The sequence below is a fragment of the Scyliorhinus canicula genome, chromosome 3 (assembly GCF_902713615.1).
Source record: "Scyliorhinus canicula chromosome 3, sScyCan1.1, whole genome shotgun sequence".
Lineage (NCBI taxonomy): Eukaryota > Metazoa > Chordata > Chondrichthyes > Carcharhiniformes > Scyliorhinidae > Scyliorhinus > Scyliorhinus canicula.
In genome coordinates, this window is record NC_052148.1 from 2610751 (window position 1) to 2637980 (window position 27230).

General features: G+C 46.2%; 1 protein-coding gene across 3 annotated transcripts in view; it reads right to left on the bottom strand.

Annotated features, from left to right (window-relative positions):
• The window catches only part of LOC119963786 (disintegrin and metalloproteinase domain-containing protein 12-like), a 467225-nt gene that overhangs the window by 210793 nt on the left and 229202 nt on the right, over positions 1-27230 (bottom strand). For all 3 annotated transcript variants that reach the window (XM_038793073.1, XM_038793071.1, XM_038793074.1), the window contains exon 12: positions 15826-16003. In XM_038793073.1, coding sequence (XP_038649001.1) covers positions 15826-16003 — 178 coding nt within the window. The remainder of the gene's footprint in view (positions 1-15825; positions 16004-27230) is intronic.

Genomic DNA, 27230 nt, shown 5'->3' on the forward strand with positions numbered 1-27230 from the left:
GGAGTTCAGAAGAATGAGGGGGGATCTCATAGAGACTTATAAAATTCTAACAGGACTAGACAGGGTAGATGCAGGGAAGATGTTACCGATGATGGGTGTGTCCAGAACCAGGGGTCACAGTCTGAGGATTCAGGATAAACCATTCCGGACAGAGATAAGGAGACATTTCTTCACACAAAGAGTGGCGAGCCGGTGGAATTCATCACCACAGGAAGTAGTTGATGCTAAAACATTGAATATATTCTAGAAGCGGCTGGTATAGCACTTGGGGAGAATGGGATCAAAGGCTATGGGGAGAAAGCAGGATTAGGCTATTGAGTTGTTGGATGATCAGCCATGATAGTGATGAATGGTGGAGCAGGCTCGAAGGGCCAAAAGGCCTCATCCTGCTCCTATCTTCTATGATATTGTAGCTGTCACAGAAATGTGGTAAAAGAAAGGACAGGATTGGAGGATATAGATGTTTCAGGAGAGATAGAGGGGAATGGGGGAGTAGCATTACTGGTTAAGGAGACGGGAGGACATCTTGGAGGGCTCACACAATGAGGCAATCTGGGTAGGGTTCAGGAACAGGAAGGAGGTAATCTTAATGTTAGGGGTTTAATACAGGCCCCACACTGCCAGCGAGAGATAGAGGAGCAGATAGGTCGAGAGATTTTGGATAGGTGCAAAACTAACAGGGCTGTTGTGATCGGGAATTTTAACATCCCCTTTACTGACAGACTCAATTAGTGCTTGGGGTTTGGAAGGGGCAGAGTTTGTGAGGAAGGCTTCTTGATACAATGGACGGGATTGTCCCCTACCCGGCGGGGCAGGGGGTCCTGGCGTGAACCACTCCGGCGTCGGGCCGCCCCAAAGGTGCGGAAGTCTCAGCACTTTTAGGGGCCAAGTCCTCACATTGAGGGGCTAGGCCCGTGCCGGAGTGGTTCCCACTCCGCCGGCTGGCGTGAACGGCTTTTGGCGCCACGCCAGCCGGGGCCGAAAGGACTTCGCCAGCCGACGTAAGTCCGCACATGCGCTGGAACATCAGCAGCTGCTAACATCATACCGCTGCATGCGCAGGGGAGAGGGTCTCTTCCGCCTCCGCCATGGTGAAGACCATGACGAAGGCGGAAGAAAAAGTGTGCCCCCACGGCACAGGCCTGCCCGCCGATCGGTGAGCCCCGATCACAGGCCAGGCCACCGTGGGGACACCACCCAGGGGTCAGGTTGCCCTGCGCACCCCCCCCCCCCCCTCGGCAAGACGCCGGTGCCCGCCCGCGCCGCCAATCCCGCCGGTAAGAGAGATGGTTTAATCCACGCCGGCGGGAGAGGCCTGTCAGCAGCAGGACTTCGGCCGATCACGGGCCGGAGAACCGCCGCAGGGGGTCTGCCAACCGACGCGGCGCGATTCCCATTCCCGCCAAATCTCGAGGTGGCGGAGAATTCGGGACACGGCGGGGGCGGGATTGACGCCAGCCCAGGGCGATTCTCCGACCCTGCGGGGGTTCGGAGAATCCCTCCCAATATGTAGATAGTCCAACTCGGGAAGAGGCAGTACTGGATCTGGTATTGGGGAATGTGTCTGGACAGGTGGTTGAGGTTTCAGTCGGGGAACATTTTGGGAATATTGACCACAATTCCTTCAGTTTTTGGGTACTTTTGGATAGGGATGAGGGTGGGTTAAGGTGCTGAACTGGGGAAAGGCAAATTACAATAACATTGGACAGGAATTCAAGAATTTACATTGGTTGTGACTGTTGAAGAGTAAATCAACATCGGACATGTGGGAGTCTTTCAAGCAACATTTGATTAGGATTCAGGAAAGTCACGTTCCTGAGAGAATGAAGGATAAGTATGGGAAAATAAGGGAGCCTTTGATAACAAGGGATACTGTGAACTTTGTCAAAAAGAAAAAGGAGACTTTTGCACGGTCTAGAAGGGTGGGAATAGTCAAAACGCGTGAGGAGCAAAGGAAGGTACGTAAGCGGAAAATTAGGAGGAAGCTTTTTATTCATATGTAAAAAGCAGGAGGGTGGCCAGGGAAAGGATTGGACCACTTAAGGACAGTGGCGGGAAACTATATGTGGAGCCAGAGGAAATGGGAGAGGTATTAAATGAATACTTTGCATGAGTGTTCGCCAAAGAAAGGGACTTTGTGGAAGATGATTCTTGGGTAGGGTGTGGACAGTCAAGGTCTTTTGACATCAACAAGGGGGAGGTATCGGGTGTTTTAAAAGACAATAAGGGGGATATGTCTCCTGGGCCGGATGGGATTTACCCAGAATACTGAGGGAGGCAAGAGAGGAAATTGCTGCTGTCTTGACTGACATCTTTGTATCCTCACTGGCTACAGGTGAGATCCCAGAGGAAATGTGATACCGCTGTTTAAGAAAGGTAGCAGGGATAATCCCAGAAACTATAGGCCGGTGAGCCTCACGTCGTCAGTTGGTAAATTATTGGAGAGAATTTTAAGAGACAGGGGGCTGAATTCTCCGACCCCCCCCCGCCGGGTCGGACAATCGGTGCGGCGCTGCGTGAATCGCGCCATGCTGCCCTGACACGCTGGCGTGGTCGGCGTGTTGCCGGTTGGGGTATATGCCAACTCTCCGGGCCTGCGCGGCAATTCTCCGGTCCGGATGGGCCGTGCGACCATCACAAAAAATCTGAGTCGCGCCGTTCTAACATCCTGTGAGATGGCCGGACCTCGGCGTTGAAGGGTCCGGGGGCAGACTGTGGGTGGGGAGAGGGGGTCTGACCCCAGTGGGGGCCTCCGAAGTGGCCTGGCCTGAGATTGGGGCCCACCGAACGGCGGGCCGGCCTCTCTGCCTCCCCGACCTCCTTTCCTCCGCGTTTGCTCCATTTGGCTTCGGGGAAGAAGGTCACTGCGCATGCATGAGTTTGCACCAGCCCAACTGCGCATGCGCAGATCCCGCGGCACCGGGTTCACGCCGGGATCGGCAGCTGGAGCAACGTGGGCTGCTCCAGCACCGTGCTAGCCCACTGTGGGCCAGAGAATGGGGTCCTGGAACGGGCGCTGACGCGGGGGTAAAACACTCCCGTTTTTAAGCCGGCGTCGGCTTTTAGCCGCCCGATTGGAGAATCCCGCCCCTTATTTCTACCCATTTGGAAACAAATGGATTCATTAGCGATAGACAGCATGGCTTTATGAAGGGGAGGTTGCACCTCACTAACTTTGATCGAGATTTTTGAGGAGGTGATTTTTTTTTAAATTTAGAGTACCCAATTATTTATTTTTACCAATTAAGGGGAAATTTAGCATGGTCAATCCACCTAACCGTCACATCTTTTCGGGTGTGGGGGTGAAATCCACTCAGACACGGCGAGAATGTGCAATCTCCACACGGACAGTAACCCAACTCCGGGTTTCGAACCCGGGTCCTCAGCGCCGTAGTCCCAGTGCAAACCACTGCGCCACTGTGCTGATTGATGGGGGGAGGACGGTGGATGTTGTTTAATAATAATAATCACTGGTTGTCACAAGTAGGCTTCAATTAAGTTACTGTGAAAAGCCCCTAGTCGCCACATTCCAGTGCCTGTTTGGGGAGGCAGGGAATTGAACCTGCGCTGCTGGCCTTGTTCTGTATCACAAATCAGCTGTTTAGCCCACTGAGCTAAATGGACTTCAGTAAAGCCTTTGACATGATGCCTCATGGTAGACTGACACAAAACACGGGTGAGGCGGTAAGATGGATACAGAACTGGTTCGGTCACAGAAGGCAAAGGGTAGCAGTAGGAGGGTGTTTTTATGAATGGAAGGTTGTGACTCGTGATGTTTCACAGGGATCGGTGTTGGGGCCTCTGTTGTTTGTAATATACATAAACGATTTGGAGGAAAATGTAGCTGCTCTGAATCGTAAGTTTGTGGATGACACCGAGGTTAGTGGAGTGCAGCAGATAATAATAATCTTTATTAGTGTCACAAGTAGCCTTACATTAACACTGCAATGAAGTTACTGTGAAACGCCCCTAGTCGCCACATTCCGGCGCCTGTTCGGGTACACAGAGGGAGAATTCAGAATGTCCAAATTACCTAATAGTCTTTCGAGACTTTTGGGAGGAAACCGGAGCACCTGGAGGAAACCCACGCAGACACGGGGAGAACGTGCAGACTCCGCACAGACAGTGACCCAAGTCGGGAATTGAACCCGGAGAGTTGGGCAGAAAAATGGCAAAAGGAGTTCAATGCGGACAAATCAGGTGATGCATTTTTGTATGTCTAACATAGAGGGGAAATATATATTTTTAATAAATTTAGAGCACCCAATCCATTTTTTCCAATGAAGGGGCAATTTAGTATGGCCAATCCACCTACCTTGCACATCTTTGGGTTGTTGGGGCGAAACCCACACAAACACAGGGAGAATGTGCAAACTCCAGATGGACAGTGACCCAGAGCCGGGATCGAACCTGGGACCTCGGTACCGTGGTAGCAGTGCTAACCACTGCGCCAACGTGCTGCCGGGGGAAATATACCGTAAATGGTAAAACTCTTTTGAACACTGAAAGTCAGAGAGATCTGGGCATGCAGAACCACAGATCATTGAAAGTGGCAACACAAGTGGACAAGGTAGTCAAGAAAGCATAAGGAATGCTTGCCTTCATTGGATGGAGCACTGAGTATAGAAACTGGCAAGCCATGCTACAGTTGTATAGAACCTTGATAAGGCTGCACTTAGGATATTGCGCACAATTCTGGTCACCACACTACCAGAAGGATGTGGAGGCTTTGGAGAGGGTGCAGAGGAGGTTGACCAAGATGTTGCCTGATGTGAAAGGTGGCACGGTAGCACTGTTGCTTCACAGCACCAGGATCCCAGGTTCGATTCCTGAATTGGGTCACAGTCTGTGCGGAATCTGCACGTTCTCCCTGTGCCTGCGTGGGAGTCTAAAGATGTGAAGGTTAGGTGGATTGGTCATGCTAAATTGTCCTTAGTGCCCAAAAAGGTTAGCTGGGATAGGGTGGAGATGCTTGGGTGGGATGCTCTTTCCAAGGGCTGGCGCAGACTTGATGGGCTGAATGGCCTCCTTCTGCACTGTAAATGCTATGAAATCTATCTTAGCTATGCGGAGAAGCTGAATAGCCTGGGGCTGCTTTTATTAGAATGACGGAGGATGAGGGGTGACCTGATAGAGGTCTACAAGATTATAAGTGTATGGGCAGGCACTCTTTCCCAGGGTGGAGGATGTTTCGAGGAGATGTGCGAGGCAAGTATTTTTACACAGAGGGTGGTGAGTGCCTGGAACGCATTGCCAGGGGAGGTTGGGGAAGCAGGTACAATAACGGCGTTCAAAAGGCATCTCGACAAGTACATGGATAGGATGGGTATAGAGGGATACGGCACTAGGAAGTGCTGAGGGTTTTGGCGAAGCCTGGTATCATGGCCGGAACAGGCTTGGAGGGCTGATGGTCCTGTTCCTGTGCTGTATTGTTCTTTATTCTTTCTTGAAAACTAAGTTGCACTTCCATTTTTCTGACAAAAATGGATAACCTTGCACTTATCCACGTTAAACCCCATCTGCCAAATATTGGCCCAGTCACCTAACCGATCCATATCCATTTGTAAATTCCACATTTCCTCATTGAAATTTACTATCCGACCTATTTAGTGTCAGCTGCAATTTGGCGATAGTACCTTTGATCCCTGCATCCAAGTCATTAATATATATTGTAAAGAGTTGGAGCCCAAGGAATGAACTCTGTGATACCTCACTAGTTACACCTTGCCAACCAGAGCTATTATAATGAGTCACCTCAGTGGTCAAGCACCTGATGTACCTCTTCAGAAGGCCTGACGTGTACTCCGACAGGGAGCATGAAGAGCTGTGACCAGTATTGTACCTCACTACAGAATGAATCTGAGAACGACACCACAGTGCTATCAGCTCGCATTTCAGAGGATATCCCTCATCGCAAAGCAGCCATCCCTGCAGATGTACAGACCGCTCAAAACTCCCAGACACCTGGCAGTGACTCAGTATGTAGGAATCAAGGCAACTTCCAGGGCAACGGGCACAAACAAGTGCAATTCATTGTGGCCTGCACTCTTGGGAAGCCTGAGTTGGTGACCACGCCTGTCCATCTTGGTCCAGAGCAAAATCACATTATGATGTGCCTTATTGATTGACTAATTGATTGATTTATTGTCACATGTACCGAAGTACAGTGATAAGTATCTTTCTGCGACCAAGGGAACGTACACAGTGAGTATATAGTTACAAAAAGAATAATCGACAGAGAACATTGACATACAATATAGTACATTAACAAACAGTGATTGGTTACAGTGCAGAACAAGAGGCCAAATAAAGCAAATACATGAGCAAGAGCAGCAGAGGGCGTCGTGAATAGTATTCTTACAGGGAACAGATAAGCCCGAGGGGGAGTCATTGAGGAGTCTTGTAGCAGTGGGGAAGAAGCTGTTCCTATGTCTGGATGTGAGGGTCTTCAGACTCCTGATGGAAGGGACTGGAAGAGGGCAAAGCCTGGGTGGGAGGGGTCTTATGTCGGGAAATGTTGCACAGGACATCTTTTGAATCCTGGAAAAATGCAGAGGCAACAAATTGAGTGCTGTGATCACCTTCACAGCCATTGGCAGTGGATAGCCTCCAGCCCCACGTGGAGTCAGATCTCCATGACAAATGTGGTATATGTGATGTAACAGATCTTTGGACAAGTGCAGGTGTGTCCAGCATTGTCTCTCATGTACTTTCAAATAGGAAACTCTTTTGCGGTATACCCTTGGACCGGTGCATCACCGGCGTTGTTTGGGCCTTTTCTCCTGACCCGCCTATTCATCCTCTGGTTCCCTATCACCCCTCAGAAGGGGCCTCTGGCTGCAGATGTGCTCAACATCACCTCTCCCTCCTTTCCCTTTCCATTAGGACCCTGACAAGGAAACATTCAGCCCTGAACCCATATCTGCTTTTGGCTTCTCTATGGAACAAAACATTGAAGATTTAATAAAGAATCACGAAAGTGAAACTTTGAATATGAAACACGGCAACTGTAAAGGTTCATGTTTTTTCCCCTATTTGCATGGTGGTACCAGCACACAAATCGAGGTGACCAAGATGACAGCCCAGATATATAATGCCTTGGGCCCTGTTTGCAATGATAAGGTTTAATTAAGATGAATGCCCCAAACTAGCCCTGTGCTCCAATCCCTGATGTACCACAGTAAATGGGCAATCAGCTGCTCATGGTCAATGATTGGATGCCCTTTGGCCTATTGTGCCAATTCTGGTGGGTATCTTGCTGGTCTTCAATGATATACATGACACAGATATGCCACCTTTGTTGTGTGTACTCCCAAATTGGTATGCAATACGCTTGAGATGCAACTACTATGCTGGGTTTTGAGTAGCACTGTAACAATGCTCATGAAATGCCATTTTTCCCAAGGAGGCTTTCCTCCTTCCTCTCTACGGAAACTCCGGTTAACTCTTGTGGCACCAACAAATTAGAGACATTAATTGGGATAGACATATAGTGTTAAGAGCTTCGAGAGTAGAGTTCTTAAAATATATCCATAAGAATGTTTGAGATAAATATGGAAAGGGTCCAACAAGGCAGTGCTCGACCTAATTCTGGGGAACAAAGACGGACAGCTGATTGATCTGTTGAACAAAGAACAAAAGAACAAAGAAAAGTACAGCACAGGAACAGGCCCTTCGGCCCTCCAAGCCTGTGCCGACCATGCTGCCCGACTAAACTACAATCTTCTACACTTCCTGGGTCCGTATCCCTCTATTCTACCCTGGGGAAAAGTCTCTGACTATCCACGCTGTCTATGCCCCTCATAATTTTGTAGACCTCTATCAGGTCACCCCTCAACCTCCGTCGTTCCAGTGAGAACAAACCGAGATATTCAACCGCTCCTCATAGCTAATGCCCTCCATACCAGGCAACATCCTGGTAAATCTCTTCTGCACCCTCTCTAAAGCCTCCACATCCTTCTGGTAGTGTGATGACCAGAATGGAACACTATACTCCAAGTGTGGTCTAACTAAGGTTCTATACAGCAGCAACATTACTTGCCAATTCTTATACTCAATGCCCCGGCCAATGAAGGCAAGCATGCCATATGCCTTCTTGACTACCTTCTGCACCTGTATTGCTCCTTTCAGAGACCTGTGGACCTGCACACCTAGATTTCTCTGACTGAGGGTTCTATCGTTCACTGTATATTCCCTACCTGCATTAGACCTTCCAAAATGCATCACCTCACATTTGTCCATCTGCCATCTCTCCGCCCAAATCTCCAAACGATCTAAATCCTGCTGTATCCTCTGACAGTCCTCGTCACTAGCCGCAATTCCACCAACCTTTGTGTCGTCTGAAAACTTACTAATCAGACCAGTTACATTTTCCTCCAAATCATTTATATATACTACAAACAGCAAAGGTCCCAGCACTGATCTCTGCGGAACACCAGGTGCAAAGAAGATTTACTAGGATGTTGCCTGGAATGGAGAGTAGGTCTTACGAGGAAAGGTTGAGGGTGCTAGGCCTTTTCTCATTAGAACAGAGAAGGATGAGGGGCGACTTGATAGAGGTTTATAAGATGATCAGGGGAATAGATAGAGTAGACAGTCAGAGACTTTTTCCCCGGGTGGAACAAACCATTACGGTGATGTCCAGCACAAGGGGACATAGCTTTAAATTGAGGGGAGATAGATATAGGACAGATGTCAGAGGTAGGTTCTTTACTCAGAGAGTAGTAAGGGCGTGGAATGCCCTGCCTGCAACAGTAGTGGACTCGCCAACACTAAACGCATTCAAATGGTCATTGGATAGGCATATGGATGATAAGGGAATAGTGTAGAGGGATTTTAGAGGGGTTTCACAGGACGGCGCAACATCGAGGGCCGAATGGCCTGTACTGCACTGTAATGTTCTATGTTACAAGGGGACATAAATTTAAGATAAATGGTGGAAGATATCGGGGGGATGTCAGAGGTAGGTTCTTTACCCAGAGAGCAGTGGGGACATGGAAAGCACTGCCTGTGGAAGTAGTTGAGCCGGAAACATTCGGGACCTTCAAGCGGCTATTGGATAGGTACATGGATTACGGTAGAATAATGGAGTGCAGATTAATTTGTTCTTAAGGGCAGCACAGTAGCATTGTGGATAGCACAATTGCTTCATAGCTCCAGGGTCCCAGGTTGGATTCCGGCTGGGTCACTGTCTGTGTGGAGTCTGCGCATCCTCCCCGCGTGTGCGTGGGTTTCCTCCGGGTGCTCCGGTTTCCTCCCACAGTCCAAAGATGTGCAGGTTGGGTGGATTGGCCATGATAAATTGCCCTTAGTGTCCAAAATTCTATGATAATCTATGGTGAACCCAGGACAAAAGTTCGGCACAACATCGTGGGCCGAAGGGCATGTTATGTGCTGTATTTCTCTTTGTTCGATGTACCACTGGTCAGCCCTCCAATTAGAAAAACACCCTTCCATTGCCACTCTTTACCTTCTATGACCTAGCCAGTTCTGTATCCACCTTGCCAGCTCACCCCTGAGCCTGTGTGACTTCACATTTTGTACCAGTCTACCATGAGGGAACTTGTCAAAGGCCTTAGTGAAGTCCATATAGACAACATCCACTGCCCTACCTGCATCAATCATCTTTGTGACCGCTTCAAAAGGTCAAATTAGTGAGAGACGACTTCCCCTTCACAAAACCATGCTGCCTATCACTAATACGTCCATTTGCTTCCAAATGGGAGTAGATCCTGTCTCGAAGAATTCTCTCCAGTAATTTCCCTACCACTGACGTAAGGCTCACCAGCCTGTAGTTCCCTGAATTATCCTTGCTACCCTTCTTAAACAAAGGAACAACATTGGCTATTCTCCAGTCCTCCAGGACATCACCTGAAGACAGTGAGGATCCAAAGATTTCTGTCAAGGCCTCAGCAATTTCCCTTCTAGCCTCCTTCAGTATTCTGGGGTAGATCCCATCAGGCCCTGGGGACATCTACCTTTATATTTTTCAAGACGCTCAACACCTCGTCTTTTTGGATCTCAATGTGACCCAGGTTATCTACACACCCTTCTCCAGGCTTAACATCTATGGTTGGGAGAGTTTTTGTGATTACGACCACAGCATGCTACAATTTAAGCTTTTTTTGATATTATAAAATATGCAGGTTCTAAAAAATGGTTTTGGATTGGGGGAGAAAATGTTTTAGTAAAATAAGGTAGGATCTGGGGATATGGGGAAGAGTTTGTTGTGGGAAAATCTACAGAACAGCAGTGGGAGGCATTGAAAAAGCAAACGGGAAGGGTACAGGCCCACCATGTTCCCTCAAGGGTATTAGGAAGGAGTTAAAAGCCCAGAGAACCATGAATGGCCAGGGACATTCAGGGAGAGAGAGACTGTGAGTGACAAGTTTTTGGAGATGTTGGCGGGCTTAAAAGAGGACAAATCTCCATGTGCCGATGAATTGTGTCCCAGCTGCTATGGGAGGCAAGGGGGGAGATTGCCGAGGCTCTAACCCAAATTGTTAATTCCTCTCTGGCCACAAGGGGAGCTGCCAACGGACTGGAGAACAGATAATGTGGTCCCACTAATTAAGAAAGGTCAGCAGGGAACCACAGACCAGTGAGTCTCACGTCAGTGGTGGGGAAACTAATGGAGAGAATTCTGAAGGAGAGAATCAATCTCCACTTGGAGAGGCAAGGTTTTGATCGGGAATAGCATGGCTTTTTCACAGGGAGGTTCATACGGGAAGGTTTGAACAGGAAATAGCATGGCTTGTCACAGGGAGGTTTCATACGGGAAGGTTTTGATCAGGATAGCATGGCTTTTGTCACAGGGAGGTTCATACGGGGAAGGTTTTGATCAGGGAGAGTCAGCATGGCTTTGTCACAGGGAGGTTCATACGGGAAGGTTGATCAGGAATAGTCAGCATGGCTTGTCACAGGGAGGTTCATACGGGACGGTTTGATCAGGAATAGCATGGCTTTGTCACAGGGAGGTTCTACGGGAAGTTTGATCAGGAATAGCATGGCTTTGTCACAGGGAGGTTCATACGGGAGGTTTGATCGGAATCGTCAGCATGGCTTTGCACAGGGAGATTCATACGGGAAGTTTGATCAGGAATAGCATGGCTTTGGCACAGGGAGATTCATACGGGAAGGTTTGATCAGGAATAGCATGGCTTTGTCCAGGGAGGTTCATACGGGAAGGTTGATCCGGAATAGCATGGCTTTGTCACAGGGAGGTTCAACGGAAGGTTTGATCAGGGAGAGTCAGCATGGCTTTGTCACAGGGAGGTTCATACGGGAAGGTTTGATCAGGAATAGCATGGCTTTGTCACAGGGAGGTTCATACGGGAAGGTTTGATCAGGAATAGCATGGCTTTGTCACAGGGAGGTCCTGTCTAACAAATTTGGTTGAATATTTTGAGGAAGTGGCCAAGTGTGTGGACGGGGGTAGTGAAGTTGAAGTAGATCATATGGATTTCAGTAAAGCCTTTGACCGGTCCCAGATGGGAGACTTATAAAGAAGGAAATTGTCCATAGGATACAGGGGAACTTGATAAGGTGGATTAAATATTGGCTGAGCTGTAGGAGACAGAGGGTGATGACAGATGGCTGATGTAGTGGCTGGAAGCCAGTGTCCAGTGACATACCACAGGGATCTGTGCTGGGTCCCCTGCTGTTAGTCATTTATATAAACAACATAGGTGACAATGTGGGGTTATAGGATCAGTACGTTTGCGGACGACATAAGATTGGCTGAGTGCAAACAGTGAGGTTGAGAGTCTTGGTTTACAAGTAGGTGACGGGGGGTGGGAACCGATGCAGGAAGTTGGAAGGTAGTAAAACAGGGACAGAAACAAAAGGCAGTAAGGGGGAAAGTGTAAGGCAGAAAAGCCGAAGTCAGAAATCAAAAAGGGCGACAGTACAAGGTACAGTGACTGAGGGGAGTTCAGTGAATAGGCCCAGTAATACTAAAAGGAATAAAACGGGAAGTAAAAACATAAATGGTAAGCAACGCGGCAGGTTGTTACAATGAAGATATGGGTTCAACAATAAGGAAAATTAGGGGAAAAGTTAAAAGGAAAAATAACTTAGGAGATATCACTGATAGAGTTGTTAAGATTCAAAATGGAAGTATAAAAGCCAACATAAGTGTACTTTACCTGCATGCTCGTAGTATTCGGAATAAGATAAATGAGTTGATGCCGCAAATCATCGTGAATGATTATGATTTAGTGGCCATTACTGAACCATGGTTAAAGGATGGTCACCACTGGGAGTTAAATATCCAAGGGTATCAAACTATTTGGAAGGACTGAGTGGATGGTAAGGGAGGTGGTGTTGCTCTGTTAATTAAGGATGACATCTGGGGAATAGTAAGGGATCACATCGGTGCTATGGAGGATAAGGTTGAATCCATTTGGGTGGAAATCAGGAATAGTAAGGCGAAAAAGTCACTGATAGGAGTAGTCTATAGGCCACCAAATAGTAACGTTATGGTGGGGCGTGCAATAAACAGAAATTTACAGCAGTTACCATGGGGGATTTTAATCAACATGTCGACTGGTTTAACCAGGTCGGTCAAGGCAACCTTGAGGAGGAGCTTATAGAATGAATCCGCGATAGTTTCCTAGAACAGTACGTAATGGAACCTACGAGGGAACAAGCGGTCCTAGATCTTGTCCTGTGTAATGAGACAGGATTGATTCATGATCTCATAGTCAGGGATCCTCTCGGAAGGAGCGATCACAATATGGTGGAATTTAAAATACAGATGGAGGGTGAGAAGGTAAAATCAAACACTAGTGTTTTGTGCTTAAACAAAGGAGATTACAAGGGGATGAGAGAAGAGCTAGCTAAGGTAGACTGGGAGCTAAGACTTTATGGTGAAATAGTTGAGTAACAGTGGAGAACCTTCCAAGCGATTTTTCACAGTGCTCAGCAAAGGTTTATACCAACAAAAAGGAAGGACGGTAGAAAGAGGGAAAATCGACCGTGGATATCTGAGGAAATAAGGGAGAGTATCAAATTGAAGGAAAAATCATACAAAGTGGCAAAGATTAGTTGGACACTAGAGAATTGGGAAATCTTTAGGGGGCAACAGAAAGCTACTAAAAAAGCAATAAAGAGTAAGATAGATTCTGAGAATAAACTTGCTCAGAATATAAAATCTGATCATAAAGGTCTTGACAAATATTGAGTGGCTAAGGTAAATATTTGTCCTTTAGAGGATGAGCGGGGAGATTTAATAATGAGAGATGAGGAAATAGCTGAGAAACTGAACAGGCTTTTTGGGTCGGTCTTCACAGTGGAAGACACAAATAACATGCCAGCGACTGATAGAAATGAGGCTATGACAGGTGAGGACCTTGAGATGATTGTTATCACTAAGGAGGTTGTGATGGGCAAGCTAATGGGGCTAAAGGTAGACAAGTCTCCTGGCCCTGATGGAATGCATCCCAGAGTGCGAAAAGAGATGGCTAAGGAAATTGCAAATGCACTAGTGATAATTTACCAAAATTCACTAGACTCTGGGGTGGTCCTGGTGGATTGGAAATTAGCAAACGTGACACCACTGTTTAAAAAAGGAGGTAGGCAGAAAGCGGGTAATTATAGGTCAGTTAGCTTAACTTTGGTAGTAGGGAAGATGCTGGAATCTATCATCAAGGAAGATATAGCAAGGCATCTGGATGGAAATTGTCCCATTGGACAGACACAGCATGGGTTCACAAAGGGAGGGCGTGCCTAACTAATTTAGAGACATTTTCAGGACATTACCAGTGCAGTAGACAACAGGGAGCCAATGGATGTGACATATCTGGATTTCCAGAAAGCTTCTTCACCCAAAGGGTTGTGAATCTATGGAATTCCTTGCCCAGTGAAGCAGTTGAGGCTCCTTCATTAAATGTTTTCAAGGTAAAGGTAGATAATTTTTTGAAGAATAAAGGGATTAAGGGTTACAGTGTTCGGGCCTGAAAGTGGAGCTGAGTCCACAAAAGATCAGCCATGATCTCATTGAATGGCGGAGCAGGCTCGAAGGGCCAGATGGCCGACTCCTGCTCTCAGCTGTTATGTAGAATGGGCAGATGAGTGGCAGATAAGTGGCAGATGGAATTTAATCCGGAAAATTGTCAAGTGATACACTTTGGAAGGAGTAATTTGACAAGGAAGTATTTCCTTTAACATTGGTTACTCTATCTTTCATCGATGTAAAGCAAATCATTTACTTGCAATTTCAGGACATTACCAGTGCAGTGGACAACAGGGAGCCAATGGATGTGATATATCTGGATTTCTAGAAAGCTTTTGGCAAGGTGCCACACAAAAGGTTGCTGCATCAGATAAAGATACATGGCATTAAGTAGTAGCATAGATAGAGGATTGATTAATTAACAGAAAGTAAAGAGTGGGGATTAATGGGTCTTTCTCTGGTTGGCAATCAGTAGCTAGTGGTGTCCCTCAGGGATCAGTGTTGGGCCCAAAATTGTTCACAATTTCCATAGATGATTTGGAGTTGGGGACCAAGTGCAATGTGTCCAAGTTTGCAGATGACACTAAGATAAGTGGTAAAGCAAAAAGTGCAGAGGATACTGGAAGTCTGCAGCGGGATTTGGATAGGTTAAGTGAATGGGCTAGGGTCTGGCAGATGGAATAAAATGTTGACAAATGTGAGGTTATCCATTTTGGTAGGAATAACAGCAAACGGGATTATTATTTAAATGATAAAATATTAAAACAGGCTGCTATGCAGAGAGACCTGGGTGTGCTAGTGCATGAGTCGCAAAAAGTTTGTTTACAGGTGCAACAGGTGATTAAGAAGACGAATGGGGTTTTGTCCTTCATTGCTGGAGGGATGGAGTTTAAGACTAGGGAGGTTATGCTGCAATTGTATGAAATGTTAGTGAGGCCACACCTGGAGTACTGTGTTCAGTTTTGGTCTCCTTACCAGAGAAAGGACGTACTGGGGCTGGAGAGTGTGCAGAGGAGATTCATTGGGTTAATCCCAGAATTGAGGAGGTTGGATTGATGAGGTTGAGTAGACTGGGACTGTACTCGTTGAAATTTAGAAGGATGCGGGGGATCTTATAGAAACATAAAATTATGAAGGGAATAGATGGGATAGATGTGGGGAGGTTGTCTCCACTGGCGGGTGAAAGCAGAAATAGGGGGCATAGCCTCAAAATAAGGGGAGTAGATTTAGGACTGAGTTTAGTCAGAACTTCTTCACCCAAAGGGTTGTGAATCTATGGAATTCCTTGCCCAGTGAAGCAGTTGAGGCTCCTTCATTAAATGTTTTCAAGGTAAAGGTAGATAATTTTTTGAAGAATAAAGGGATTAAGGGTTATGGTGTTTGGGCGGGAAAGTGGAACTGAGTCCACAAAAGATCAGCCATGATCTAATTGAATGGCGGAGCAGGTTCGAGGGGCCAGATGGCCGACTCCTGCTCTCAGCTGTTATGTAGAATGGGCAGATGAGTGGCAGATAAGTGGCAGATGGAATTTAATCCGGAAAAGTGTCAAGTGATACACTTTGGAAGGAGTAATTTGACAAGGAAGTATTTCCTTTAACATTGGTTACTCTATCTTTCGTCGATGTAAAGCAAATCATTTACTTGAAAACCACTGTTTCAACAGCTCGTTTTTTTCAAGTCTTATGTTTGTAAAAGAAAAAATCCTTATTAAATCTAAGCCATGTGATCGCAGTTCGGAATAAATTCAGTTTGGATGTAATCCTCCATTCGAATGGAATCCGTACGTAAATCCTCTATTCCATAGGAAAAAAACTGTCCATCACAATATTCAATATTGAGAGTGAAACCAGATGACTTTGTCTTTTCCTTACCCGAGGTTTGCCACAATCACAATCCTCGCCTTTTTCCACATACATGTTTCCACACTCCTTGCCTCCAACCAGCTTGTTCAGGTCCGGCAGGTTGTTGAGACACACCCCTCGACCTTTAGTGAATTGACTCTCAACGTCAGCTCGGCTGCAACTGCTGAAGTGCGACGGTAAATTCAAACTGATGGAACAATGTACAAAGAGATTCAAACAATGACAATGAAAAACAGGGGAACATAGAAACCTGAAAAAAATGGCAGGGCTGGTCATGTTTTTGTCAGATGGTCTGATTTATATTACAAGAAAACTTGGAGCTGAATCTATAAATAATTTATTAACATTAACTGTGGGTCAAATTTATACAAAACAACAGATGAATAACAATATGATCTTGCAAAAGCCACCTCTCCCTTCCAGCTCTCCAGCCAGTCTGAGGTCTCCTGACTCGAACATTCACTTATCGGTTAATGAGACTCCTAGTGGTCAGTCAGTGAATTACACCATGACCATGATATCACAACAGCCCCTTTCCTTTGAAGGAATAAATTAATACATTACCATCAATATATTTACATGTGATATTATTTGCCTGTGAGTTTAACACTATTGATTGTTTTTTAATTTTCGAAACTGGTTAAACAAATATGTATTATATATATAAGAACAGCAAGCATAGTCCATACAAATAGTTCAAATCTACAAATTGAGTCAATCAAGTTTACTTCTGACTCTGGATGATCTTCTCAAAGTTTGCCCTTGCTGCACAGAACTTGTAAATTCAATGTTCTCCATGACATTCCCATGCTCAGGAACTGCTGAACTATCTGACACTGCAGCTGATGTTGATTATGATGTAGATTCATCATCCATCACGTAGTTGTGGAAGTCTTTTCTGGTTTTCAAGAGCGCATGTTGATTTCTACTTAAAACCAAACCTTCCTCTGTCTGCCCATTGGCCAAACGAGGTGCTACTTCTTCAAGCACAATGGATTTTCTCAATCAATTGCCTGAATCTTCTATTCTCACAATGTCATCACTACTCAGAGGTGGTAAAGGTCCAGACACTCAAACATATGACTGTTTTTCTTTTGCTTTAATGTTTTGCATTACCTGCAGTACCACCACATTCTCCTCCTTTTTTGCAAGTATGGATGTGTGGTACGCAGCCTTCTATTCATGCGTAACTCTGCTGGCGATCTACCATGTGACAATGGTGACCTCTGTAACTCAATCGTGCAAGATATGAATCTGGTTGGGTATCCATTGCCTTCTTCAACAATTACTTGACAATGTGGAAACCTTTTTCAGCTATGCCATTTGCTTGTGGATATAACAGAGCGACGTGACGTGATTGAAATCATACGTGACAGCTGAGGAATTCCGTGTCCAGCATAAATTGACTTGGTATTGTCATGTGAGTGTCCCTGAAAGAAAGGTTTGGTCTTTTACCATGTAACTTGTAGCACGGCTTCAGTGATATCATTTTGTGGGAGGAGCTGGGCTGTGGCTGTCAGCTGAAAGGTTTTTTTTAATCTTCCAGTTTTCATTTGACTGCTTCAAACTGAAAAAAAGAGGAAAAAATGTTTTCCTGTTTTTTTCTCTGTTTTCATTTTAAAATCTATTCCAGTAAAAAGCCCATTGGTTGTGGCTGACTGCCTTGGTAATTTTAAAGATAGAGTTGCTTTGCAGAAGGAGTTTAAATCTGCTGGTTGGAACTGGATCAGAATTTCAGGAAAAGGACCAGTCCTGTTCAAATGAGAATACCGTGTGCTGGGACACCCCTTGAAAATGGGGTTTGGTTTAAATGGATTTTGTTCTTGAATTGGAACAGTTAAGGGGGAATTAATTAAGTGTTATGTGCATAGATTACTGTAGCTGTGTGGTGTCTTTATGTTCGTAATCGAAAAAATTCTTGCTGTATATATATATATATATGTTAACTACATTCTCAGTATAAACCTAGTTTTGATTAAAGTGTCCAGGAAGTGTGATGAATCACACCTGCAGTGAAGGATTTTGTGCTCAGTCTAGCCAAATTCAACATAAAAGTTGTCGGTCAGGTGAACTTTACAACACTTCGAAGTTTCTAAGCCCTGGTCCACAACAATATGCAGTATTAAACGAAAGGGAAAATGCTGTAAAATCTCAGCAAGTCTGGCAGCATCTGTAGGGAGAGAAAAGAGCTAACGTTTTGAGTCCGATGACTCTTTGTCAAAGCTAACAGACAGAGAAAGTGGGAAATATTTATACTGTGGAGTGAGAATGGAAGATGAGTCATAGCCACAGAAAACCAGGGAAACCGGGTGCTAATGGCCACAGATAACAAGGAGAAAGAGTGTTAATGGCAGTCCCCAGAGAGGACAAAAGATGTGAAAGGCCAAACAGCAGGGAAACTAACATCAGAGGATGAACTGTAGGTGTGGGGGGAGGGCAACATAGAACAGTACAGCACAGAACAGGCTCTTCGGCCCTCAATGTTGTGCTGAGCAATGATCACCCTACTCAAACCCACGTATCCACCCTATACCCGTAACCCAACACCCCCCCCCCCCCCTTAACCTTACTTTTCAGGACACTACGGGCAATTTAGCATGGCCAATCCACCTAACCCGCACATCTTTGGACTGTGGGAGGAAACCGGAGCACCCGGAGGAAACCCACGCACACACGGGGAGGACGTGCAGACTCCGCACAGACAGTGACCCAGCCAGGAACCGAACCTGGGACCCTGGAGCTGTGAAGCATTTATGCTAACCACCATGCTACCGTGCTGGAAGCAAAGAGGAGAAAGGTGCAGGAAAGGTGAATAAGATTGGGGGGGGGGAATTAAATGTATCTTGAGAAAGAAAGAAATGGTAAAAGACAGTTAAAATGAAATGAAAACAAATGGATTGAGGTGGGGCTGATCATCTGAAGTTGTTGAATTCGATGTTCAGGCCGGAAGGCTGTAGCGTGCCTAACCGGAAGATGAGATGTTGTTCCTCCAGTTTGCGTTGAGCTTCACTGGAACATTGCAGCAGGCCACGGGCAGACAGGCATGGGAGCATGGGAGCAGGGTCTTTTGTTAAAATGGCAAGCAACGGGAAGGTCAAGGTCCTGAAGGCGCACAGACCGAAGATGCCCAGCAAGGCGATCACCCAGTCTGCATTTGGTCTCTCCGATATAGAGGAGACCACATTCCCTATCATCACTATCATTATTGCCCTGCCACTCATTATTCTCCCACACGACTGAGATGCAGAGCCACCGACGGTGCTGTGAATTTTGCTGCTGCTGTTTTCCCCTGAGAAGTCATCCCCCCAACAGTATCCAATGCGGTATATCTATTTGAGAGGGGGTTTACCACATAAGACCCTTGCACTACCTTCCGGAGTCTTTTACTGTTCCTGGTGGTCACCCATTCCCTTTCCTCACCTGCAGTGTGACCACCTTGCTAAATGTGCTATCCACGGCTCAGCATTGCGGATGCTTCACACTGAGGCCACCCACAGCTCGAGCCTCAAAATCTATTTAGCAAGAAGTTGCATTTGGACACACCTTCTGTACAAATGGTCCTCAGGAATGCTGGAAGCATCCCTCACTTCCCACATGGTGCAGGAGGAGCATATCACAGGTCTGAGTTCTCCTGTCATGATGTCCCTCTCGCTGAAACGTGTTATTCTCTGAAAAAATATATTTTAACTAGGGGCCTTATTTACATCAGCTAGGAACTTAGTTTCTTACCAAACACTCCTATTATAATTGTAAGGGACTAATCTGTACTCCTTTATATTTTCTTTCGTCCATACCTTAGTATTAAACAATGAGTTAGTTCAAAATATTGAAAATACTCACCAAGGTTTTCTCACCAATCAGCTGCTTTGGTTTATCTGACATCACTTTCTGAACCGGAATTTGTATTTATCATCCTCTCGCACTCTTTCAGACACCCGGCTCCACTTGCGTTCTTTTAAACTCTCAGCTTTGCTCAATATCTTTCAAACTTCCGGCTCCTTTTGCGGTCCTTTCAGCTCTTGGCTACTCTTGCGCTCTTTTGAACTCCCGGACCCCCTCACAATTCAAGGGGCCATGACAAAAGTCCAGCTGGATCCCGAGGCCCAGCACCAATATCTCCATGCCTGCTCAGTTCCCTATACTTTGCTAGAGAAAGTCGAGACTGAGCTTTGCCACTTGGAGAGTTTGGGCATTATTAGACCTGTGCGCTTCACCGATTGGGCGGCTCCGGTCATCCCCATCATGAAGCCGGATAAGACAGTCCGCCTCTGTGGCGACTACATACTAATGGTCAACACAGCTTTGAGGTTAGACCGTTATCCTTCACTCCGCATCAAGGATCTTGATGCTACATTGGCCAGTGGCTGAACATTTACCAGAATGCACATGAGTAACACTTATCTGCAGCTCGAGCTCAACAAGTCCTCACGGAAGAATGTCACGGTCAATACGCACCAGGGCCTCTATGAGTACACCCGCTGCCATTCGGAGTACCCTTGCCATGCACAATCTTCAGGCAGGTCATGGAGAACATCCTGAACGGATTTCCATGTGTTGCAGTTTAATTTGGTGACGTGCTCCTCACGGGACCACGGTCCAGGAACATTGACAGATCCTCAAAGCTGTGTTGAAGCAATTTTACGAGTATGGAGTCTGTCTGTGCCACACAAAGTGCGTGTTTCACACAAAATAAATCATCCATTTGGGGTGCCGGGCGGACTGAGACAGCCTGCACCTGGTCACTGAGAAGGTCCGAGCTATCATCCTCAAGGGACGCCACAGAGCTTCGGTCGTTTCTTCGATTGGTCAATTATCATGCCAGGTTCAAATCGACCTTGGCAACCGTCCTGGCCCCACTTAATTTGCTCCTCAAGGAGCACCCAGACTCGGGAGTGCAACAAGGCCCAGGCTGAGGCATTTAACAAAGTGAAAATGTGATTGCCCTCTTCAGGGGTGTTGGTGAATTCTGACCCTACAAAGCCATTCTAATTCACCAGTGAGGCATCGCTGTGTTGGATTGGGGCAGTCCTGTCTCACCGGATGTATGATGATCCTGAATGTCCGATTACCCTTGCCTCGCAGATGCTGCAACTGAAAGAAAGTATGCTCAAATAGAAAAGGAAGGTTCGGAGGTCGCACTCCTGGCTTTGCAAGGATTCAGTGCTGGGCCTTGTTATTGGCCGATTACGAATAGACTGCAGCCAGGGACCCAGATTGCGCATGCTGATGCATTGAGCCATCTTCCTCTGCAGACTGATCCGCAAACTGCCCTACGGCAGATGAAGTGGTCGCTGTCCTGAATTTCTTGGACCCCTTGCCCATCACTGCATCGGGTATTCATGAGTGGATGCAATCCAACCCCATCAGCATGGTAGCACAGTGGTTTGCACTGTTGCTTCACAGCTCCAGGTTCAATTCCCGGCTTAGGTCACTGTCTGTGCGGAGTCTGCACGTTCTCTCCGTGTCTGCATCGGATTCCTCCGGGTGCTCCAGTTTCCTCCCACAAGCCCCGAAAGACGTGCTGTTAGGTGAACTGGACATTTTGAATACTCCCTCTGTGTACCAGAACAGGCGCCAGAATGTGGCGACTAGGGGCTTTTCACAGTAACATTTTTGCAATGTTAATGTAAGCCTACTTGTGACAATAAAGATTATTCTATTCTATTCCTTGCCAAGGTACAGCATCTGGTGCTATATGGTGGCCAGCATTGACAACTACCAGGGGAGTTGAAGGCTTTCTCCTCAAAGATGTCAGAGCTGACCGTAGAAGACGGTATGCTCCTGTTGGGCATGAGTGTTGTTGTTTCAGTGAAGGGCCAGGTAATTGTGTTAAAGGACCTTCACAATGGACACCCTGGAGTGTCCAATATGAAGATGCTGGTGAGAGGTTATGTCTGGTGGATGGATTTAGACACAGATATTGAGATGTCGGCTCAGCAGTGCTCGATCTGTCAAGAGGACCAGAAGCTCCCTGTGGTGGCATCCCTACAACCATGGGAATGCCGGGGTGCCCGTGGGCCTGTGCACACACTGATTGCAGTGATGCATTCCTGGGTTTGATGTTTCTCATCCTGATTGTCGCCCAACCCAAGTGACTGAAGGTCCAAATGATGGCCACGGTCACCTCCCATGCGACCATGGAATCCCAGTTGTTTTTGTGACAAATAACGGGACCTCTTTCACAAGTGCAATGCTTGTTGCATTCATGAAAGGCAACAGGATTCAGTCTGTCCGCACTGCCCTCTACATCCAGCATAAAATGACTGATTAGTCGAGGGTGTCTTTGGACTTTGAGGGGGAGGAATATAATATGGGACTTACGGTGTGGGAATCACAGAGTCACAGCATTTACAGTGCAGAAGGATGCCATTCAGCCCATCGAGTCTGCACCAGCTCTTTCAAAGAACACCTGACCCAAGCCCACACCCCAACCCTATCCCCATAACCCAGTAACCCCACCCAACAATAAGGGCAATTTTGGACACTAAGTGCAATTCATGTCCCCACTTTCCAAATGCTCAGTTATTTTATCCTTGATAATTGACTCCAGCATTTTCCCCACCACCAATCTTAGGCTAACCGGTCTATAATTCCCTGTTTTCTCTCTCCCTCCTTTTTAAAAAGTGGGGTTACATTAGCTACCCTCCAATCCATTGGAACTCTTCCAGAGTCTATAGAATGATGGACAATAATCACCAATGTGCCCATTATTTCTAGGCCACTTCCTTCAGTACTCTGGGATGCAGAACATCAGACCCTGGGGACCTAGCAGGTTTAAACCCATCAATTTCCCCAATACAATTTCCTGACATATAAGGATTTCCTTCTTTCATGCTAGATCCTCTTCCCTAATATTTCTAGAAGATTATTTGTATCCTCCTTAGTGAAGACAGATCCAAGGTATTTGTTCAACTGGTCTGCCATCTCTTTGGTGCCCATTCTGAATTCACCTGATTCTAACTGTAAGGGACCTACATTTATCTTCACCAGTCTTTTTCTTTTCACATACCTATAGAGGCTTTTGCAGTCACGTTTCATGTTTTCTACAAGTTTACTCTTGCATTCTATTTTCCCCTTCCGAATTAAACCCTTTTCCCTCTGCTGCATTTTAAATTTCTTCCAATCCTTAGGCTTGCTACTTTTTCCGGCCAATTTATATGCCTCAATTCCTTTGTTAGCCATGGTTGAGCCACCTTCCCCGTCTTACTCTTGCTCCAGATAGGGATGTAAAATTGTTGAAGTTCATCCCTGTGTTCTTTAAATGTCTGCCATTGCCTCCCCACCGTCGACCTCTTAAGGATCCTTTTCCAGCTTATCCTAGCCAATGCACATCTCATACCATCAAAGTTAACTTTCTTTAAGTTCAGAACCCTAGTCTCAGACTTAACTGTGTCACCCTCTATCTTACTGAAGAAGTCTGTCATATTATGGTCACTGTTCCCCAAAGAATCTCGCACCACAACGTTGATAATTAATCCTCTAGCATTGCACAATACCCAGTATAGGATGGCCTGCTCTCTGGTTGGTTCCTTGACATATTGGTTGAGAAAACTATCCCTTATATATTCCAGGAAATCCTCCTCCAATCGCATTGCTACCAGATTGAATTGCCCAATCAATATGCAGATTGAAGTCACCCATAATATTGCTGTACCCTTACTGAACGCATCTGTAATTTCCTGTTTGATGCCATCCCCAACCTCACAACTACTGTTTTTGTGGTCTGTCCATAACTCCCACTAACTCTTTTGGTCATTTGGTATTCTGCAGCTCTACCCATGCAGATTCCACATCATCCAGGCTAATGTCCTTCCTTACTATTGCTTAAATCTCCTCTTTAACCAGCAGCGCTACCCAACCTCCCTTCCCTTTCCTCCCATCTTTCCTGAATATTGAATACCTCTGGATATGGAGCTCCCATCCTTGGACACCGTAGAGCCAGGTCTCCATGATCCCAATCGCATCAAATCCGTTAATGATTCTCAGCACAGTCAGTTAATTCATCAACCCTATTACAAATGCTCCTCATATTAAAACACAGAGCCTTCAGGCTAGTTTTTTTCATATTTCTTGCGCTTTTAGATTTTCTGATGTAATGTGGCCCTTTTTGATTTGTGTCTTTGGTTTCTCTGCCTTCCACTTTTCTCTTTACTTCATTTTGTTTCTGTCCCCACCTTACATCACTCCGATTTTCTGCATCGGTTCCCATCCCCCTGCCACATTAGTTTAAACCCTCCCCAACAGTACGAGCAAACACTCCCACTAGGACATTGGTTCCGGTTCTGATGAGGTGCAGACCGTCCGACTTGTACTGGTCCCACATACCCCAGAACCGGTTCCAATGTTTGAGGAATTTGCACAAACTCGATCTAGCACAACCCTCAAACCCATGTTCATCTTATCTATCCTGACATTCCTACTATGACAAACTCATGGCACTGGCTGCAATCTCAAGGAATAAATAGCGAGGCATCTGGATAGAACATAGAACATAGAACGATACAGCGCAGAACAGGCCCTTCGGCCCTCAATGTTGCACCGACATGGAAAAACCTAAAGGCCATCTAACCTACACTATGCCCTTATCATCCATATGCTTATCCAATAAACTTTTAAATGCCCTCAATGTTGGCGAGTTCACTACTGTTGCAGGTAGGGCATTCCACGGCCTCACCACTCTTTGCGTAAAAAACCCACCTCTGACCTCTGTCCTATATCTATTACCCCTCAATTTAAGGCTATGTCCCCTCGTGCTAGTCACCTCCATCCGCGGGAGAAGGCTCTCGCTGTCCACCCTATCTAACCCTCTGATCATTTTGTATGCCTCTATTAGGTCACCTCTTAACCTTCTTCTCTCTAACGAAAACAACCTCCAGTCCATCAGCTTTTCCTCATAAGATTTTCCCTCCATACCAGGCAACATCCTGGTAAATCTCCTCTGCACCCGTTCCAAAGCTTCCACGTCCTTCCTATAATGAGGCGACCAGAACTGTACGCAATACTCCAAATGCGGCCTTACTAGAGTTTTGTACAACTGCAACATGACCTCATGGCTCCGGAACTCAATCCCTCGACCAATAAAGGCCATCACACCATAGGCCTTCATCACAATCCTATCAACCTGGGTGGCAACTTTCAGGGATCTATGTACATGGACACCGAGATCCCTCTGCTCATCCACACTACCAAGAATTTTACCATTAGCCAAATATTCCTTATTCCTGTTATTCTTTCCAAAGTGAATCACCTCACATTTCTCCACATTAAACTCCATTTGCAACCTCTCAGCCCAGCTCTGCAGCTTATCTATGTCCCTCTGTAACCTGCAACATCCTTCCGCACTGTCTACAACTCCACCGACTTTAGTGTCGTCTGCAAATTTACTTACCCATCCTTCTGCGCCCTCCTCTAGGACATTTATAAAAATGACAAGCAGCAACGGCCCCAGAACAGATCCTTGTGTTACGCCACTCGTAACTGAACTCCATTCTGAACATTTCCCATCAACCACCACTCTCTGTCTTCTTTCAACTAGCCAATTTCTGATCCACATCTCTAAATCACCCTCAATCCCCAGCCTCCGTATTTTCTGCAATAGCCGACCATGGGGAACCTTATCAAACGCTTTACTGAAATCCATATACACCATATCAACTGCTTTACCCTCGTCCACCTGTTCAGTCACCTTCTCAAAGAACTCGATAAGGTTTGTGAGGCATGACCTACCCTTCACAAAACCATGCTGACTATCCCTAATCATATTATTCCTATCTAGATGATTATAAATCATATCTTTTATAATCCTCTCCAAGACTTTACCCACCACAGATGTTAGGCTCACCGGCCTATAGTTACCGGGGTTATCTCTACTCCCCTTCTTGAACAAAGGGACCACATTTGCTATCCTCCAGTCCTCTGGCACTATTCCTGTAGCCAATGATGACCTAAAAATCAAAGCCAAAGGCTCAGCAATCTCTTCCCTGGCTTCCCAGAGAATCCTAGGATAAATCCCATCAGGACCCGGGGACTTATCTATTTTCACCTTGTCCAGAATTGCCAACACTTCTTCCCTACGCACCTCAATGCCATCTATTCTAATAGCGTGGGTCTCAGCATTCTCCTCCACAATATTATCTTTTTCCTGAGTGAATACTGACGAAAAGTATTCATTTAGTATCTCGCTTATCTCCTCAGCCTCCACACACAACTTCCCACCACTGTCCTTGACTGGCCCTACTCTTACCCTAGTCATTCTTTTATTCCTGACATACCTATAGAAAGCTTTTGGGTTTTCCTTGATCCTACCTGCCAAAGACTTCTCATGTCTCCTCCTTGCTCGTCTTAGCTCTCTCTTTAGATCCTTCCTCGCTTCCCTGTAACTATCAAGCGCCCCAACTGAGACTTAACGCCTCATCTTCACATAGGCCTCCTTCTTCCTCTTAACAAGAGATTCCACTTCTTTGGTAAACCACGGTTCCCTCGCTCCCTGTCTGACTGGTACATACTGATCCAGAACACGCAATAGCTGTTCCTTGAACAAGCTCCACATATCCAGTGTGCCCAACCCTTGCAGCCTACTTCTCCAACCTACACATCCTAAGTCATGTCTAATGGCATCATAATTGCCCTTCCCCCAGCTATAACTCTTGCCCTGCGGGGTATACCTATCCCTTTCCATCACTAATGTAAAGGTCACTGAATTGTGGTCACTGTCTCCAAAGTGTTCACCTACCTCCAAATCTAACACCTGGCCTGGTTCATTACCCAAAACCAAATCCAAAGTGGCCTCACCTCTTGTTGGCCTGTCAACATATTGTGTCAGAAAACCCTCCTGCACACATTGTACAAAGAACGACCCATCCAATGTACTCGAACTATATCTTTTCCAGTCAATATTAGGAAAGTTAAAGTCTCCCATAACAACTACCCTGTTACTTTCGCTCTTTTCTAGAATCATCTTCGCCATCCTTTCCTCTACATCTCTAGAACTATTAGGTGGCCTATAGAAAACTCCCAGCAGTGTGACCTCTCCTTTCCTGTTTCTAACCTCAGCCCATACTACCTCGGAAGAAGAGTCCCCATCTTGCATCCTTTCTGCCACCGTAATACTGTCCTTGACTAGCAGCGCCACACCTCCCCCTCTTTTGCTCCCTTCTCTGACCTTACTAAAGCACCTAAACCCCGGAACCTGCAACAACCATTCCTGTCCCTGCTCTATCCATGTCTCTGAAATGGCCACAACATCGAAGTCCCAGGTACCAACCCATGCTGCCAGATCCCCTACCTTATTTCGTATACTCCTGGCATTGAAATAGACACACTTCAAACCACCGACCTGAACACTGCCGCCCTCCTGCGAAGTCAAATCTGTGCTCCTGACCTCTCTACTCTCTACTGTCCAATTGGGCAGACGC